At 37.9% G+C, this 15,946-nt stretch overlaps 1 protein-coding gene across 1 annotated transcript in view; it reads right to left on the bottom strand.

Moving 5' to 3' along the window:
* LOC132561198 (cysteine dioxygenase type 1-like) overlaps nt 1-15,946 on the bottom strand; it is a 34,348-nt gene that overhangs the window by 5,836 nt on the left and 12,566 nt on the right. The window contains exons 3-4 of the mRNA XM_060225929.1: nt 3,547-3,782; nt 2,617-2,798 (exon numbers count right to left, since the gene is read on the bottom strand). Of these exons, the coding sequence (XP_060081912.1) occupies nt 2,617-2,798; nt 3,547-3,782 (418 nt within the window). The remainder of the gene's footprint in view (nt 1-2,616; nt 2,799-3,546; nt 3,783-15,946) is intronic.

The raw sequence follows: 15,946 nt of genomic DNA on the forward strand, positions 1-15,946 counted from the left end.
TCACATGATGTCATCCAAACCACACAAAGGCTGTACAAAAGTCACATGATGTCATCCAAACCACACAAAGGCTATATGAAAGTCACATGATGTCATCTAAACCACACAAAGGCTTTACAAAAGTCACATGATGTCATCCAAACCACACAAAGGCTATATGAAAGTCACATGATGTCATCTAAACCACACAAAGGCTGTACAAAAGTCACATGATGTCATCTAAACCACACAAAGGCTGTACAAAAGTCACATGATGTCATCCAAACCACACAAAGGCTATACAAAAGTCACATGATGTCATCCAAACCACACAAAGGCTGTACAAAAGTCACATGATGTCATCCAAACCACACAAAGGCTATACAAAAGTCACATGATGTCATCCAAACCACACAAATGCTATACAAAAAAAGTCACATGATGTCATCCAAACCACACAAAGGCTGTACAAAAGTCACATGATGTCATCCAAACCACACAAAGGTCACATGATGTCATCCAAACCACACAAAGGCTTTACAAAAGTCACATGATGTCATCCAAACCACACAAAGGCTGTACAAAAGTCACATGATGTCATAAAAACCACACAAAGGCTGTACAAAAGTCACATGATGTCATCCAAACCACACAAAGGCTGTACAAAAGTCACATGATGTCATCCAAACCACACAAAGGCTGTACAAAAGTCACATGATGTCATCCAAACCACACAAAGGCTATACAAAAGTCACATGATGTCATCCAAACCACACAAAGGCTGTACAAAAGTCACATGATGTCATCCAAACCACACAAAGGCTATACAAAAGTCACATGATGTCATCCAAACCACACAAAGGCTATACAAAAGTCACATGATGTCATCCAAACCACACAAAGGCTATACAAAAGTCACATGATGTCATCCAAACCACACAAAGGCTATACAAAAGTCACATGATGTCATCCAAACCACACAAAGGCTATATGAAAGTCACATGATGTCATCCAAACCACACAAAGGCTATACAAAAGTCACATGATGTTATCCAAACCACACAAAGGCTATACAAAAGTCACATGATGTCATCCAAACCACACAAAGGCTATACAAAAGTCACATGATGTCATCCAAACCACACAAAGGCTATACAAAAGTCACATGATGTCATCCAAACCACACAAAGGCTATACAAAAGTCACATGATGTCATTCAAACCACACAAAGGCTTTACAAAAGTCACATGATGTCATCCAAACCACACAAAGGCTGTACAAAAGTCACATGATGTCATTCAAACCACACAAAGGCTTTACAAAAGTCACATGATGTCATCCAAACCACACAAAGGCTATACAAAAGTCACATGATGTCATCCAAACCACACAAAGGCTATACCAAGAAAAGAGTTTTTCCCGAAGTGCACTTGAAAGCCACACAGTGACTATGTGATGTTGTATTGAGATTATGTGTTCAAAAATAGGTTCACAATGGTGTCATGTGATCTGCCGATGGTATAAAAACCTTTGACCTACCATCCCAGTAGCACTGTTAACTGTCATGCCCAGATCCCAAAATAACTATTTTAAATCTAATTCCTAAAACCGTTTTATAAACAATCCTTTAAAATTGGGTTTTTAGACATTAGTTCTGAGGACTGACAACAGGAAGTGATGTGAGACTGGCCATTCATTGGTCTATGTTACCCTGACACAATAAATACTTAAGCTATACAAATTTGGATGTCTTCACTGGCTTAATGGTACCAACTCGATCACATTGTATGATAATAGTTTTAACGGTTGATGACCCTAATGACCTTTTACGTGTTGACAGGCCATTAAGAATGTCATAACAATAATTGTATGATAATACAATGGCTACACACCAGCATTGTGAGGACATTATATAGTCGTGTTGCTCTCCTAAAACAATGTAATGACTTCTCCATTCCTTTGTATTGTCTTTGTGAGAGTTAAATGCTCAGAGGCACCAATGATCATGCGAGGTAAACACAAAGATGATACAATTTGACAAGATGTCTTCATAATGGACTTCACAGAGGCAAGATCAACACATGAATTCAATACAACAAAGGACCTTCACCTTGTCTGTCACCAAATTTTTTGAAATGTCAAAGATTATGTTGTCACTAATGAGGTTGTTGCCGGGGCCTGATGATATGATGACTTGAAATAGCTTAACAAGTGACCCAAAGATCTTACGATCACAACCTTATATGAACATTTCATTAATTGTGTGTCCATCTTTGCTCAATTACGGGACGATGTGACACAAGCATTAGGGGAGACAACTAGTGGATATAGGTAAGAATTAATATGGTTACAAATCTCGTTATGTACATGTACATAATTCCATGTAACACAGGGGAGATAATGCAAATTGACATAGGGTTGGTTTAAAGGGCATCAGATAAAAAAAAATAACTAAATGCTGACAGCAAACCAAGGGGAGATAACTAGATATTATTGACGTGTAACAAAGAAGAGATAGATGAATAAAATGAAACAGATCACTTATAATGATAACTACAAATATGTAGACCCACCTGTATGTGAAGAGGTAGTAAAGGGGAATAACTGTGTGTATCAAAGTAAATAAGGGCAACAAACCTGTGTACATTCATAGGGGGTACGCTTTCCAAACTTGCTCCAGAAGGTGACCTTAGCCCGTGTACAATGTCCATTCCTCTGGTCGAAACACTGACACTCATCAAATGGTGGGCTGTATAGGTGCAGAGACACAGCTTTGTCAGAGTGGCTTGGGTTCTCCACACGGTGCAGCCCAAGTTCATCTACAACACAACATCACATGATTATACCTTCAACCGTATCACCTGGTCCCTACTGCTCAAAGTTTGGTTAGAGTTCACCAGTGGAAAAATTTAATGGAAAATTGATGCTCAAAAATGTAAATGGATCGTAGGGAGGGCGGAATTGTTTTTTTTTTTTTTTTTTTGAATCGTTTGTTGTTGGGATACAAAGATGGGTGTAGGTACTGTATTTGTATACTACAATCTACAACTGCAAAATGCAAGAATGTTCTTGATTCGGTTCAGCTCAGGATTTAAAACTTTCACTTGCTATTGGTAAACTCTTAACGAGCTTTCAGTTACTTTACACTGATCTTCAATGATTTTTGTATATATGTAACCGGTCTAGTAGTATACAGGCCTTCAATATCAAAATCTTTATAAACAAGATCCAAACATCCGTTAAGATGATGTTCCTCATTCAAAACAGAAATGATCACCAGTTTGGGGACCATTGTCATGGATAGTTGGTGCACAGGTTAACAAACAAGTTCTTATCTATCAAGAAGAAAAACAAAGAGGTGGAGGGTGGGGGGACACGGGAACACATGACATCAAGGTCAAAGTAATGGGCTTATAACAGGTTGATATTTATATAGGTCAGCAATATTCAGCACAGTCTCTATCAACCTTAGTTGATTTTTATATAGGTCAGCAATATTCAGCACAGTCTCTATTGACCTTAGTAGATATTTATATGGGTCAGCAATATTCAGCATAGCAATCTTACCACAGATATAGGCTGTTTCGTTTTTATTGAATCTTGTCGTTTCTATACAGGTCATTTCTTTTTCGTCCTCGGACTCTGGCCACTTAAACAGCTGCTCCTGTACACCACCATCAAGGATCTTCATGAAACAATGGGAGTTGGCATGTGAGTGAATGCTGCTTCCTTGCGACTCATTCCAACATAGTATCATGAGATTAAATTTTCCATTCCCCTCATCCACCAAGTTTCGTGTGTATCTGTCCAGACAAAATAAAATATGGTTAGACATAGGGTATGATAACATTGAAGACTTTCTGTTCTTCCATCAAGACCTTGGTGAATCTGTCAAGACCAAATTAAACATTTTATAATGATACATATTCCTTCTTGGTTCAGCCTTCACTGACACCTCACATTAACAGCCTTCACTGACACCTTACATTAACAGCCTTCACTGACACCTTACATTAACAGCCTTCACTGACACCTTACATTAACAGCCTTCACTGACACCTCACATTAACAGCCTTCACTGACACCTCACATTAACAGCCTTCACTGACACCTTACATTAACAGCCTTCACTGACACCTCACATTAACAGCCTTCACTGACACCTCACATTAACAGCCTTCACTGACACCTCACATTAACAGCCTTCACTGACACCTCACATTAACAGCCTTCACTGACACCTCACATTAACAGCCTTCACTGACACCTCACATTAACAGCCTTCACTGACACCTTACATTAACAGCCTTCACTGACACCTCACATTAACAGCCTTCACTGACACCTTACATTAACAGCCTTCACTGACACCTTACATTAACAGCCTTCACTGACACCTCACATTAACAGCCTTCACTGACACCTCACATTAACAGCCTTCACTGACACCTCACATTAACACCTTACATAAACAGCCTTCACTGACACCTTACATTAACAGCCTTCACTGACACCTCACATTGACACCTTACATTAACAGCCTTCACTGATATACACCTTACTGACAGACATTAACACCATTAACAGCCTTCACTGACACCTTACATTAACAGACACCACTTAACACCTTGACATCCATTAACAGCCTTCCTCAACTTCAGTAACACACCTTGACACACCTTATTAACAGCCTTCCTTGACTGACACCTCAACATTAACAGCCTTCACTGACATCCTCCCCTCAACTTCAGTAACACACCTTGACATCCTCCCCTCAACATTAACAGTCACTTGAGCAACTTCAGTAACAGTCACTTGACCTTGACATCCTCCCCTCAACAGTAACAGTCACTTGACCTTGACAGCTAACGCTCAACTGCAGTAACAGTCACTTGACCTTGACATCCTCCCCTCAACTTCAGTAACAGTCACTTGACCTTGACATCCTCAGCACAACTTTTGTAACAGTCACTTGACCTTGACATCCCCCTCAACTTAAGTAACAGTCACTTGACCTTGACATCCTCCCCTCAACTTCAGTAACAGTCACTTGACCTTGACATCCTCAGCACAACTTCAGTAACAATCATTTGACCTTGGTATCCTCCCCTCAACTTCAGTAACAGTCACTTGACCTTGACATCCTCCCCTCAACTTCAGTAACAGTCACTTGACCTTGACATCCTCCCCTCAACTTCAGTAACAGTCACTTGACCTTGACATCCTCCCCACAACTTCAGTAACAGTCACTTGACCTTGACATCCTCCCCTCAACTTAAGTAACAATCACTTGACCTTGGTATCCTCCCCTCAACTTCAGTAACAGTCACTTGACCTTGACATCCTCCCCTCAACTTCAGTAACAGTCACTTGACCTTGACATCCTCAGCACAACTTTTGTAACAGTCACTTGACCTTGACATCCCCCTCAACTTAAGTAACAGTCACTTGACCTTGACATCCCCCTCAACTTAAGTAACAGTCACTTGACCTTGGTATCCTTCCCTCAACTTCAGTAACAGTCACTTGACCTTGACATCCTCCCCTCAACTTCAGTAACAGTCACTTGACCTTGACATCCTCCCCTCAACTTCAGTAACAGTCACTTGACCTTGACATCCTCCCCTCAACTTCAGTAACAGTCACTTGACCTTGACATCCTCCCCACAACTTCAGTAACAGTCACTTGACCTTGACATCCTCCCCTCAATTTAAGTAACAATCACTTGACCTTGGTATCCTCCCCTCAACTTCAGTAACAGTCACTTGACCTTGACATCCTCCCCTCAACTTCAGTAACAGTCACTTGACCTTGACATCCTCCCCTCAACTTAAGTAACAATCACTTGACCTTGGTATCCTCCCCTCAACTTCAGTAACAGTCACTTGACCTTGACATCCTCCCCTCAACTTCAGTAACAGTCACTTGACCTTGACATCCTCCCCTCAACTTCAGTAACAGTCACTTGACCTTGACATCCTCCCCACAACTTCAGTAACAGTCACTTGACCTTGACATCCTCCCCTCAACTTAAGTAACAATCACTTGACCTTGGTATCCTCCCCTCAACTTCAGTAACAGTCACTTGACCTTGACATCCTCCCCTCAACTTCAGTAACAGTCACTTGACCTTGACATCCTCAGCACAACTTTTGTAACAGTCACTTGACCTTGACATCCCCCTCAACTTAAGTAACAGTCACTTGACCTTGACATCCCCCTCAACTTAAGTAACAGTCACTTGACCTTGGTATCCTTCCCTCAACTTCAGTAACAGTCACTTGACCTTGACATCCTCCCCTCAACTTCAGTAACAGTCACTTGACCTTGACATCCTCAGCACAACTTCAGTAACAATCATTTGACCTTGACATCCCCCTCAACTTAAGTAACAGTCACTTGACCTTGACATCCCCCTCAACTTAAGTTACAGTCACTTGAACTTGACATCCCCCTTAACTTAAGTAACAATCACTTGACCTTGACATCCCCCCTCAACTTAAGTAACAATCACCTGACCTTGACATCAACTCTCAACTTAAGTAACAATCATTTGACCTTGACATCCCCCCTCAACTTAAGTAACAGTCACTTGACCTTGACATCCCCCCTCAACTTAAGTAACAGTCACTTGACCTTGACATCCACCCTCAACTTAAGTAACAATCACTTGACCTCGACATCCCCTCAACTTAAGGAACAATCACTTGACCTTGACATCCCCTCAACTTAAGTAACAATCACTTGACCTTGACATCCACTCAACTTAAGTAACAATCACTTGACCTTGACATGTGTAACACTTTGTCTGAGATGCTATGTTTCTTTATACTTTATACACAAGGAATGAAGTTGCTAGACTGCAGACAATGTTTTGAGTACTGTTGGCACAAACCAACACTAGCATCTTCACAGTGTAAATCCCCTTCTACTTCCTCTTTCACTGTTCTTTCACTGTCCTAGTACTGTCCTGTGTCTGTCCTTTCATTGTCCTGTGTCTGTCCTTTCATTGTCCTGTGTGTCCTTTTATTGTCCTGCATCTGTCCTTTCATTGTCCTGTGTGTCCTTTCATTGTCCTGTGTCTGTCCTTTCATTGTCCTATGTCTGTCCTTTCATTGTCCTGTGTCTGTCCTTTCATTGTCGTATGTCTGTCCTTTCATTGTCCTATGTCTGTCCTTTCATTGTCCTGTGTCTGTCCATTCATTGTCCTGTGTCTGTCCTTTCATTGTCCTGTGTCTGTCCTTTCATTGTCCTATGTCTGTCCATTCATTGTCCTGTGTCTGTCCATTCATTGTCCTATGTCTGTCCTTTCATTGTCCTGTGTGTCCTTTCATTGTCCTGTGTCTGTCCTTTCATTGTCCTATGTCTGTCCTTTCATTGTCCTGTGTCTGTCCTTTCATTGTCCTGTGTCTGTCCTTTCATTGTCCTGTGTCTGTCCTTTCATTGTCCTGTGTCTGTCCTTTCATTGTCCTGTGTCTGTCCATTCATTGTCCTGTGTCTGTCCTTTCATTGTCCTATGTCTGTCCTTTCATTGTCCTGTGTCTGTCCTTTCATTGTCCTGTGTCTGTTCTTTCATTGTCCTGTGTCTGTCCTTTCATTGTCCTGTGTCTGTCCATTCATTGTCCTGTGTCTGTCCTTTCACTGTCCTGTGTCTGTCCTTTCATTGTCCTGTGTCTGTCCTTTCATTGTCCTGTGTCTGTCCTTTCATTGTCCTTTTCATTGTCCTGTGTCTGTCCTTTCATTGTCCTGTGTCTGTCCATTCATTGTCCTGTGTCTGTCCTTTCACTGTCCTGTGTCTTTCCTTTCATTGTCCTATGTCTGTCCTTTCATTGTCCTGTGTCTGTCCTTTCATTGTCCTGTGTCTGTCCTTTCATTGTCCTGTGTCTGTCCATTCATTGTCCTGTGTCTGTATTTTCACTGTCCTATGTCTATCTCTTTATTTGTTTGATTAAATCAGATGGGAATTTTCTATGGTTCTAACACAAAGTAAAGTTTGTGATAATTTGGGAGAACTTCTCCTTAGCTTCAAAAGTTGAACAGATAAATGTTAAAGGAGTAATTCCTAGTGGAAACAATCTTAATAGAATGACCTCTCTAACCTTTGTTTTCATCCCAAGAACTAGATATGGCTGAGCATGTTTATAATATTATAATGATAGGTGTTGATGGCTACCAGACAACATAGCCATTCTTCAGACAACTGGCTTAAATAATAAGCCTAGAGTTGTACCGTCAATAATATCTGTATAGTTACCAAACCTGTATTAATTTATATTAAGATAAACTATCACACATGAGTATGACATAAATGATAGACATCAAATGTCAGTTAAAAATGAAACAGGCTATACTGACCTTCACCTTTACTTTCCTGACTTTGGAGGGTGTGTGTTATACAAGTGATATGATTGGTTTATACATTTGGACTCCTGCCAGAGAATTGGGGAGAGCATGTTCGCTGCATGAAAGCTGTGTACAGCTGTTGATTCCCTTAAACAGATCTATTTCTGGTCATAACCTCCTCCATCTTTCGATGATCGTGACCAGTCATGTAAGACAATGTCACATTTGTGTAACACATGTACTTAAAATACAGCATAGGCAAACAGGTGATACACAGAAAATTTCCATGGAGATAAAGAATTGAAAAGTACTGTTTAAATAAACTGCTTAAAAGATACATATTCAACAACAAAAAATTAAAAATCAATAACTTCCTTGCATTTCACAAACCAGATTAAAAAGATTTGAAAATAACCCTAGACAATGATGAGAAAGCTGTTACACATTTTAATTTGAAAATATATCTTAATTAAGTCTATGTTGCTGTTTTATTATTTCAATATTAAAATCTTAAGTGAACGATAAGAAAATATATTAAACTTGGGAAGTTAAGTTATTCATGGGCCCTGACAAAGAATCACCTCTTTGTCCATATCATAAAGTATTACAAAGCAGTATTTTTTAACTATGCTTAGTCAAAGTAAATTAAATTTATTTAATTGAATCCAGTTTCCATTCTGGATATGATTTTGTTTCTAAATGTATATTCTGTCCATTCAAGGGAACTGAACATCTGTTATCATTAGGACTGATATTGATTACAAGTGTAAATAGAGAGGACATTTTCACATCTTGTCTATATCGTGATCAATATCCAACACAAGTAGATATTAAACCTAGTGTTTAACAAATATCTATACAAACGATATATAGGGGGAAAAATCCCTTCAAGTCTTGTGCTAAACTATGAGCAGCAATCAGAAAACACATTGAAAACCTGAAGACAATTACGATCATTGTTTGTAAGTTAAAACAGATCTGTAGATATCTATGATTAAATTAATTGACGCTGAATGCTACATTTATTAAGTATGTTAGGAATTCATTCAATTTTCCAGTAAAAATTAATATCTTCTGATGTTTAAAGAGTAATTATTTCGAAGTATGAATCACAACATTTTGTTTCAGAACAATAACCAAAGTTTTAACTTGAGGTATTTTCATGTAAAACCAATTTTCATGATGTAATACTTACCATAACTTTAGTATGCAAATACAGTACATACACCCATCTTTGTATCCCAACAACAAAAGATTTGAAATAATTTGAGAACAAAAACCAAAGTTTTAACTTAATCTTTAACCAAGAAAATCACATGACAAAAGATTCACAGAAATGCAAGGGCTATAACTCTGTAGATAGGACAATGCAGAACAGGAGCTTAAACTTGTACCAAATATCAGCTCATTACCTCTCAGTATGACGAAACATAAACACACAAGAGATCCCAGAAGGATCTTGCCACCCACCATTGTTTGAAATTTTCCTTTCTTTTCTCCTCTCTGTTTTGCTCTTTATGATAAGAAATTTGAACATTCCTTTGTCATAATAATCATTACCTGCTAAATCCAAGATGGTCACCTGAAAGCCATTTCGTCTTTTCTGATCAGACACAAAGTCCAACCAGCATTGGCACAGACGAAAGGGAACATACGTATGAAATTTGAGAGAAATACATTCAGTACTTCTTCAGAAATAGGAATAACAAACTCTTTGCGGAATGCATGATGGCTGTCTGTCCACTATTTTGATTTTCTGATTAGTCCCGATTAGGCACAACTAGGGGCCAAGAGAAACCTATACATCAAATTTGAGAAAGATCTATGCAGGATTTCTCAAGAACTAGCAATAACAAACTTTACTTGACAAAATCCAAGATTGCTGCCTTTCGGCCATTTTCTTTTTCTGGTCAGTTACAAAATCAAACAGGCTAGGGATCAAGGGGACACCTACACATGAAATTTGAGAAAGAAAGATATATGCTGTAGTTCTCAAGAGATATCAATTACAACCCATCATAGTCAGAATCCAAGATGGCCACTTGTCACCATTTTGTTTTTGTGATCAGACCCAAAATTAGATAGACACAACTAGAGACCAAAGAGAACTTAAACAATAAATTTTGAGAGAGATCCATCCAGTACTTCTCAGGAAAAGCAATAACAAACTTGCAAAGTCAAAATGCAAGATGACCACCTGTCGACCTTCTTGTTTTTTAATTGGCACATATAGAGACCAAGAGGAACCTACATATGAAATTTGAAAGAGATCCATCAAGTACTTTTCAAAAAATAGCGATAAAAATTGTCAATGAAAAAATCCAAGATGGCTGCCTGTCAGCCATTTTGTATTTCTGATCATTTCCATTTCAAACAGGCACAACTAGGGACCAAGTGAAATCTACATATGAAATTTGAGAAAGATCCCTCTAGAACTTCTCAAGAAATAGTGATAACAAAAATTGTATATGGACGGACAGACAGACGACAGATGACAGACCACAGACATAGAGTGGTTTGAAAAGTCCACTGTCTGATGATGGGGGCTAAAATGAAAAAAAAACAAAACAAAAGAAGGGAGAAATATGTTGTCAAATGGATAGACATTCTGAAAGCTGGACAATTAGACAGGAATGAAAGTAATATTTTAAATTCTCCTTCAAAATTTCACCAATAGAGGATCTAAACTGCTGTTTCAACTTCCTTCAGCCCACAAGTTCACACACATATTTCACCTGGCCTGGCCTTAAACTGACTGATATATCAAATCGTCCTGTACAATTTACTTATGTAAATATCTATGTAAGGTAAACATCTGATATAAATATTCACAAGGTCAAATACCTAAAAATGGCGGTCAAGAGGAAGTACTTTTCTCCATTAGAGATAAAAGATAAACACAAATTACAATTTACAGATATCGGGCAAATTATACAAGAACTTTTTTTTTTAAAGTTTTTTTCTATTAATTAATTTTATATTTGAAATCATTGTGGAAATCAGTGCTAAATCAGATGCTATATCCAAACATTGATTTCAGTTTTAGACATTTTAACAGGATGTAATACCTATGCTGCAGGGGGACATACCTGTCTGTCAAATAGTTAAAACTTTAAAGATTTACTTATCTTTTTCTCTTATGCTCTGCTCACACCAAGCAAAGGTTATTTCTATATCTATTACATATCATGGGGAGTATCTATGTTTGATTCTTTAGAATTTTTACAAACTTAATTATAAGAAAAAATAAGACAATTTTCCTGATTTCCTTACACAATGAAGTACACCTGTAGAAATGACTTCTGATATTCTTTTACACCTGTAGAACTGACTTCTGATTACCATTTACACCTGTACAACTGACTTCTGATTACCTGATACACCTGTACAACTGACTTCTGATTACCTTTTACACCTGTACAGCTGACTTCTGATTACCTGATACACCTGTACAGCTGACTTTTGATTACCTTTTACACCTGTACAACTGACTTCTGATTACCATTTACACCTGTACAACTGACTTCTGATTACCATTTACACCTGTACAGCTGACTTCTGATTACCTTTTACACCTGTAGAACTGACTTCTGATTACCTTTTACACCTGTACAGCTGACTTCTGATTACCTTTTACACCTGTACAACTGACTTCTGATTACCTTTTACACCTGTACAACTGACTTCTGATTACCTGATACACCTGTACAGCTGACTTCTGATTACCTTTTACACCTGTACAACTGACTTCTGATTACCATTTACACCTGTACAACTGACTTCTGATTACCTTTTACACCTGTACAACTGACTTCTGATTACCTGATACACCTGTACAACTGACTTCTGATTACCTGATACACCTGTACAACTGACTTCTGATTACCTGATACACCTGTACAACTGACTTCTGATTACCTGATACACCTGTACAACTACCTGATACACCTGTACAACTGACTTCTGATTACCATTTACACCTGTACAACTGACTTCTGATTACCTGATACACCTGTACAACTGACTTCTGATTACCTTTTACACCTGTACAACTGACTTCTGATTACCATTTACACCTGTACAGCTGACTTCTGATTAAACATCATTAATGATTTAATCAAAACACTCCTATTCTAAAAGTCTCTAAAACTTTTTTTTTTTGTTTTTTTATTAGATATGTCTGATAACTATTTCCTAGAGACTGATATATCAGCTCACATACCGACACAGAGCTTATGTTATGTTTGCTGGGATCTAGCATAATATCTGTGGGATCCAGTGACTACAATTATCATTATTCATATATACCTGTCCAAATTAAGAATATATTACATATCTCGACCAAATTTTCCAAAAATAGCATCTATATCCTGTCATTAATTAAGGTCCCCAACTGCTCTGTGTTGTGTATCTCCTGCAACGAAGTGACTATATATACTTATCCACTGTGGGTAATTCCTGTAACACTAATTCTCAACATGATCCACTAATGAACATATTTTACCTAAAATGTGACTCTTGATTATCTCCCTTGTTAGATTCACATGCAATTATAATTTTTTTTAATGAGAAAAGTAGGCATGTCAAATTGATTATAAAGGCCATTATTTGATTGCCAATGTAATTAATTCAATTTTTAGTGACTGAAACTCTATATAAGGCCAATTTTTGATTGCCAATGTAATTAATTCAATTTTTAGTGACTGAAACTCTATATAAGGCCAATTTTTGATTGCCAATGTAATTAATTCAATTTTTAGTGACTGAACCTCTATATAAGGCCAATTTTTGGTTGCCAATGTAATTAATTCAATTTTTAGTGACTGAACCTCCATATAAGGCCAATTTTTGGTTGCCAATGTAATTAATTCAATTTTTAGTGACTGAACCTCTATATAAAGACCAAATTTTGATTCTCAATTTAATTCAATTTTTAGTGATTTAACCTCTATTAAAAGGCCACCTGGCTATAAAAGCCATTTTCTCTGCTCCCTATAGTGGCCTCTGTATACAGGTTTGACCATACAATAGTGTTGTTTGAAATGTCTTAACTCAGGTTCTCTTAATGTTCAAACTTTGGTGTTTGACTCACATGACCTTTTGACCTTTTTTTAGGAATATGTTATTTTTCTATTTCATTTTAGTTTTATCAATATATATAAATAAGTCAGCGCATATAAAAGAAGGTTTGGAAAAAGAAAAACTTTAACCTACTTTTCCCCAGAGCATTCTACTGTTGTACTTAAGTTTTATAATAGAATTTAGAGGACTGTTTATTTAAGTTCTTTTTAAACAGTATTAGAACTTAACGGTATTATTTAGAACATTTGAAAATAATCATGATACAATGTAAAGTTGATAGATAAATATTTTTCATTTTTTGAATACAGTAGAAAAGTAGTGGGGTTACACCCATGTTAGGCTTCACTTATAGTTAGATCTTATAAGTACAGAGTCAGTACACTCAGTGTGTGAATCACGGCCAGTACACTCAGTGTATGATACACAGCCATTACCCTCAGAGTATGATACACAGCCATTACACTTGGTGTATAAATCACGGCCAGTACACACAGTATATGAATCACGGCCAGTACACTCAGTGTATGAATCACGGCCAGTACACTCAGTGTATGAATCACGGCCAGTACACTTAGTGTATGAATCAGGGCCAGTACACTCAGTGTATGAATCAGGGCCAGTACACTTAGTGTATGAATCACGGTCAGTACAATCAGTGTATGATACACAGCCAGAACACTCAGTGTGTGAATCACGGCCAGTACACTCAGTATGTGAATCACGGCTAGTACACTCAGTGTGTGAATCATGGCCAGTACAATCAGTGTGTGATACACAGCCAGTACACTCAGTGTATGATACACAGCCAGAATACTCAGTGTATAAATCACGGCCAGTACACTCAGTGTGTGATACACAGCCAATACACTCAGTGTATGATACACAGCCAGTACACTCAGTGTATGAATCACGGCCAGTACACTCAGTGTATGAATCACGGCCAGCACACTCAGTGTATGAATCACGGACAGTACACTCAGTGTGTGATACACAGCCAGTACACTCAGTGTGTGAATCACGGCCAGTACACTCAGTATGTGAATCACGGCCAGTACACTCAGTGTGTGAATCACGGCCAGTACACTCAGTGTGTGATACACAGCCAGTACACTCAGTGTATGAATCACGGCCAGTACACTCAGTGTGTGATACACAGCCATTACACTCAGTGTATGAATCATGGTCAGTACACTCAGTGTATGAATCACGTCCAGTACACTCAGTGTATGAATCACGGTCAGTACACTCAGTGTATGAATCACGGCCAGTACACTCAGTGTATGAATCACGTCCAGTACACTCAGTGTATGATACACAGCCAGAACACTCAGTGTATGATACACAGCCAGTACACTCAGTGTATGAATCACGGCCAGTACACTCAGTGTATGAATCACGGCCAGTACACTCAGTGTGTGAATCGCGGTCAGTACGAGTTTCGTAGATAACATGAATAAGAATTCTGTTAAAATCTTAGGTACAGTCATGCTGACTAGTGAAAAAATTTACAAATTTTATTTACTAAACAATCCTTAACAACATAACTTAAACCTAGACAACTAAAAATACTTATGAGGACGATAATGAAACGAGAAAATTATTTGAGAAAAATGAAGGACGATTTCATGCATAATTTTACCATTTAACTGAAGGTAAAGTGTCAAAAACAGAAAACAAACCCTACACTAGGGGACCTAAGTTCAATTCCCAGAATGCACTGGAAAAGGTATAGGGTCACCTGCCCGACCACATGAAGTTTCACTGCATACTTCGATTTCCTGTCATGGTAAAACTCACCCGCTCCAATCCAGGTCAACAAGAGTGACTAATATGATTAGAAGAAACTAGATATATGATATAAAAATGTGTTCGAAGAAATGCGATTTTTTTTTTCACAGATTTGTTATTTCAGCAATGAACATGTATTTCATAATATCATGTTTCTTAATACATGTACAACCTGAATAATTTAGAAAAGAAAAAAAGCATAATTATTAAAAATTCCCTTGTGTTAATATTGAATAAATGCACATACATATGTGCAGGAAACATTGTAGGTTTTAACACACTGGCGGCATGTACTGACTATATACAGCTGAAGTACAGTTTTAATCCTGTGGTGTTTTCCTTGTAATTTTTAACATCACCCTATACCTCTAAGTGTCTATGGGGACCAATGAAATGATTTTTACAAATCTCATTTTTTCCCTTTAAAGTGAAAAACTGTATATCAAAGTGTATATTGAAATGTCTTTTGATGGCATTTAAGGCCATATGAAGTGCCATATCTTTGCATACAAACATACTGCTCACCTCAATACATCTATCCAATTTGTTATTTTTGCCTGCCATAACTTGAGATTTAAACTAAAAAACTTATTCTCTACAGACAGTATAATCTGCAGTATCACCAATCTCTTGTCAAGTAACATCCCAGTGTTGAATTTGATACTTTTAAACAGATCAAAAGACTCTGGCATTTTTCCATCATTTAAGCAGGCCATGATTTGACCTTGAATATCAGATAGACTTGACACGAAG

This window comes from Ylistrum balloti, unplaced genomic scaffold (genome assembly GCF_031769215.1).
Source record: "Ylistrum balloti isolate Yb309-2 unplaced genomic scaffold, AGI_CSIRO_Ybal_v1 Utg371174, whole genome shotgun sequence".
In the NCBI taxonomy this organism is placed as follows: Eukaryota; Metazoa; Mollusca; class Bivalvia; order Pectinida; family Pectinidae; genus Ylistrum; species Ylistrum balloti.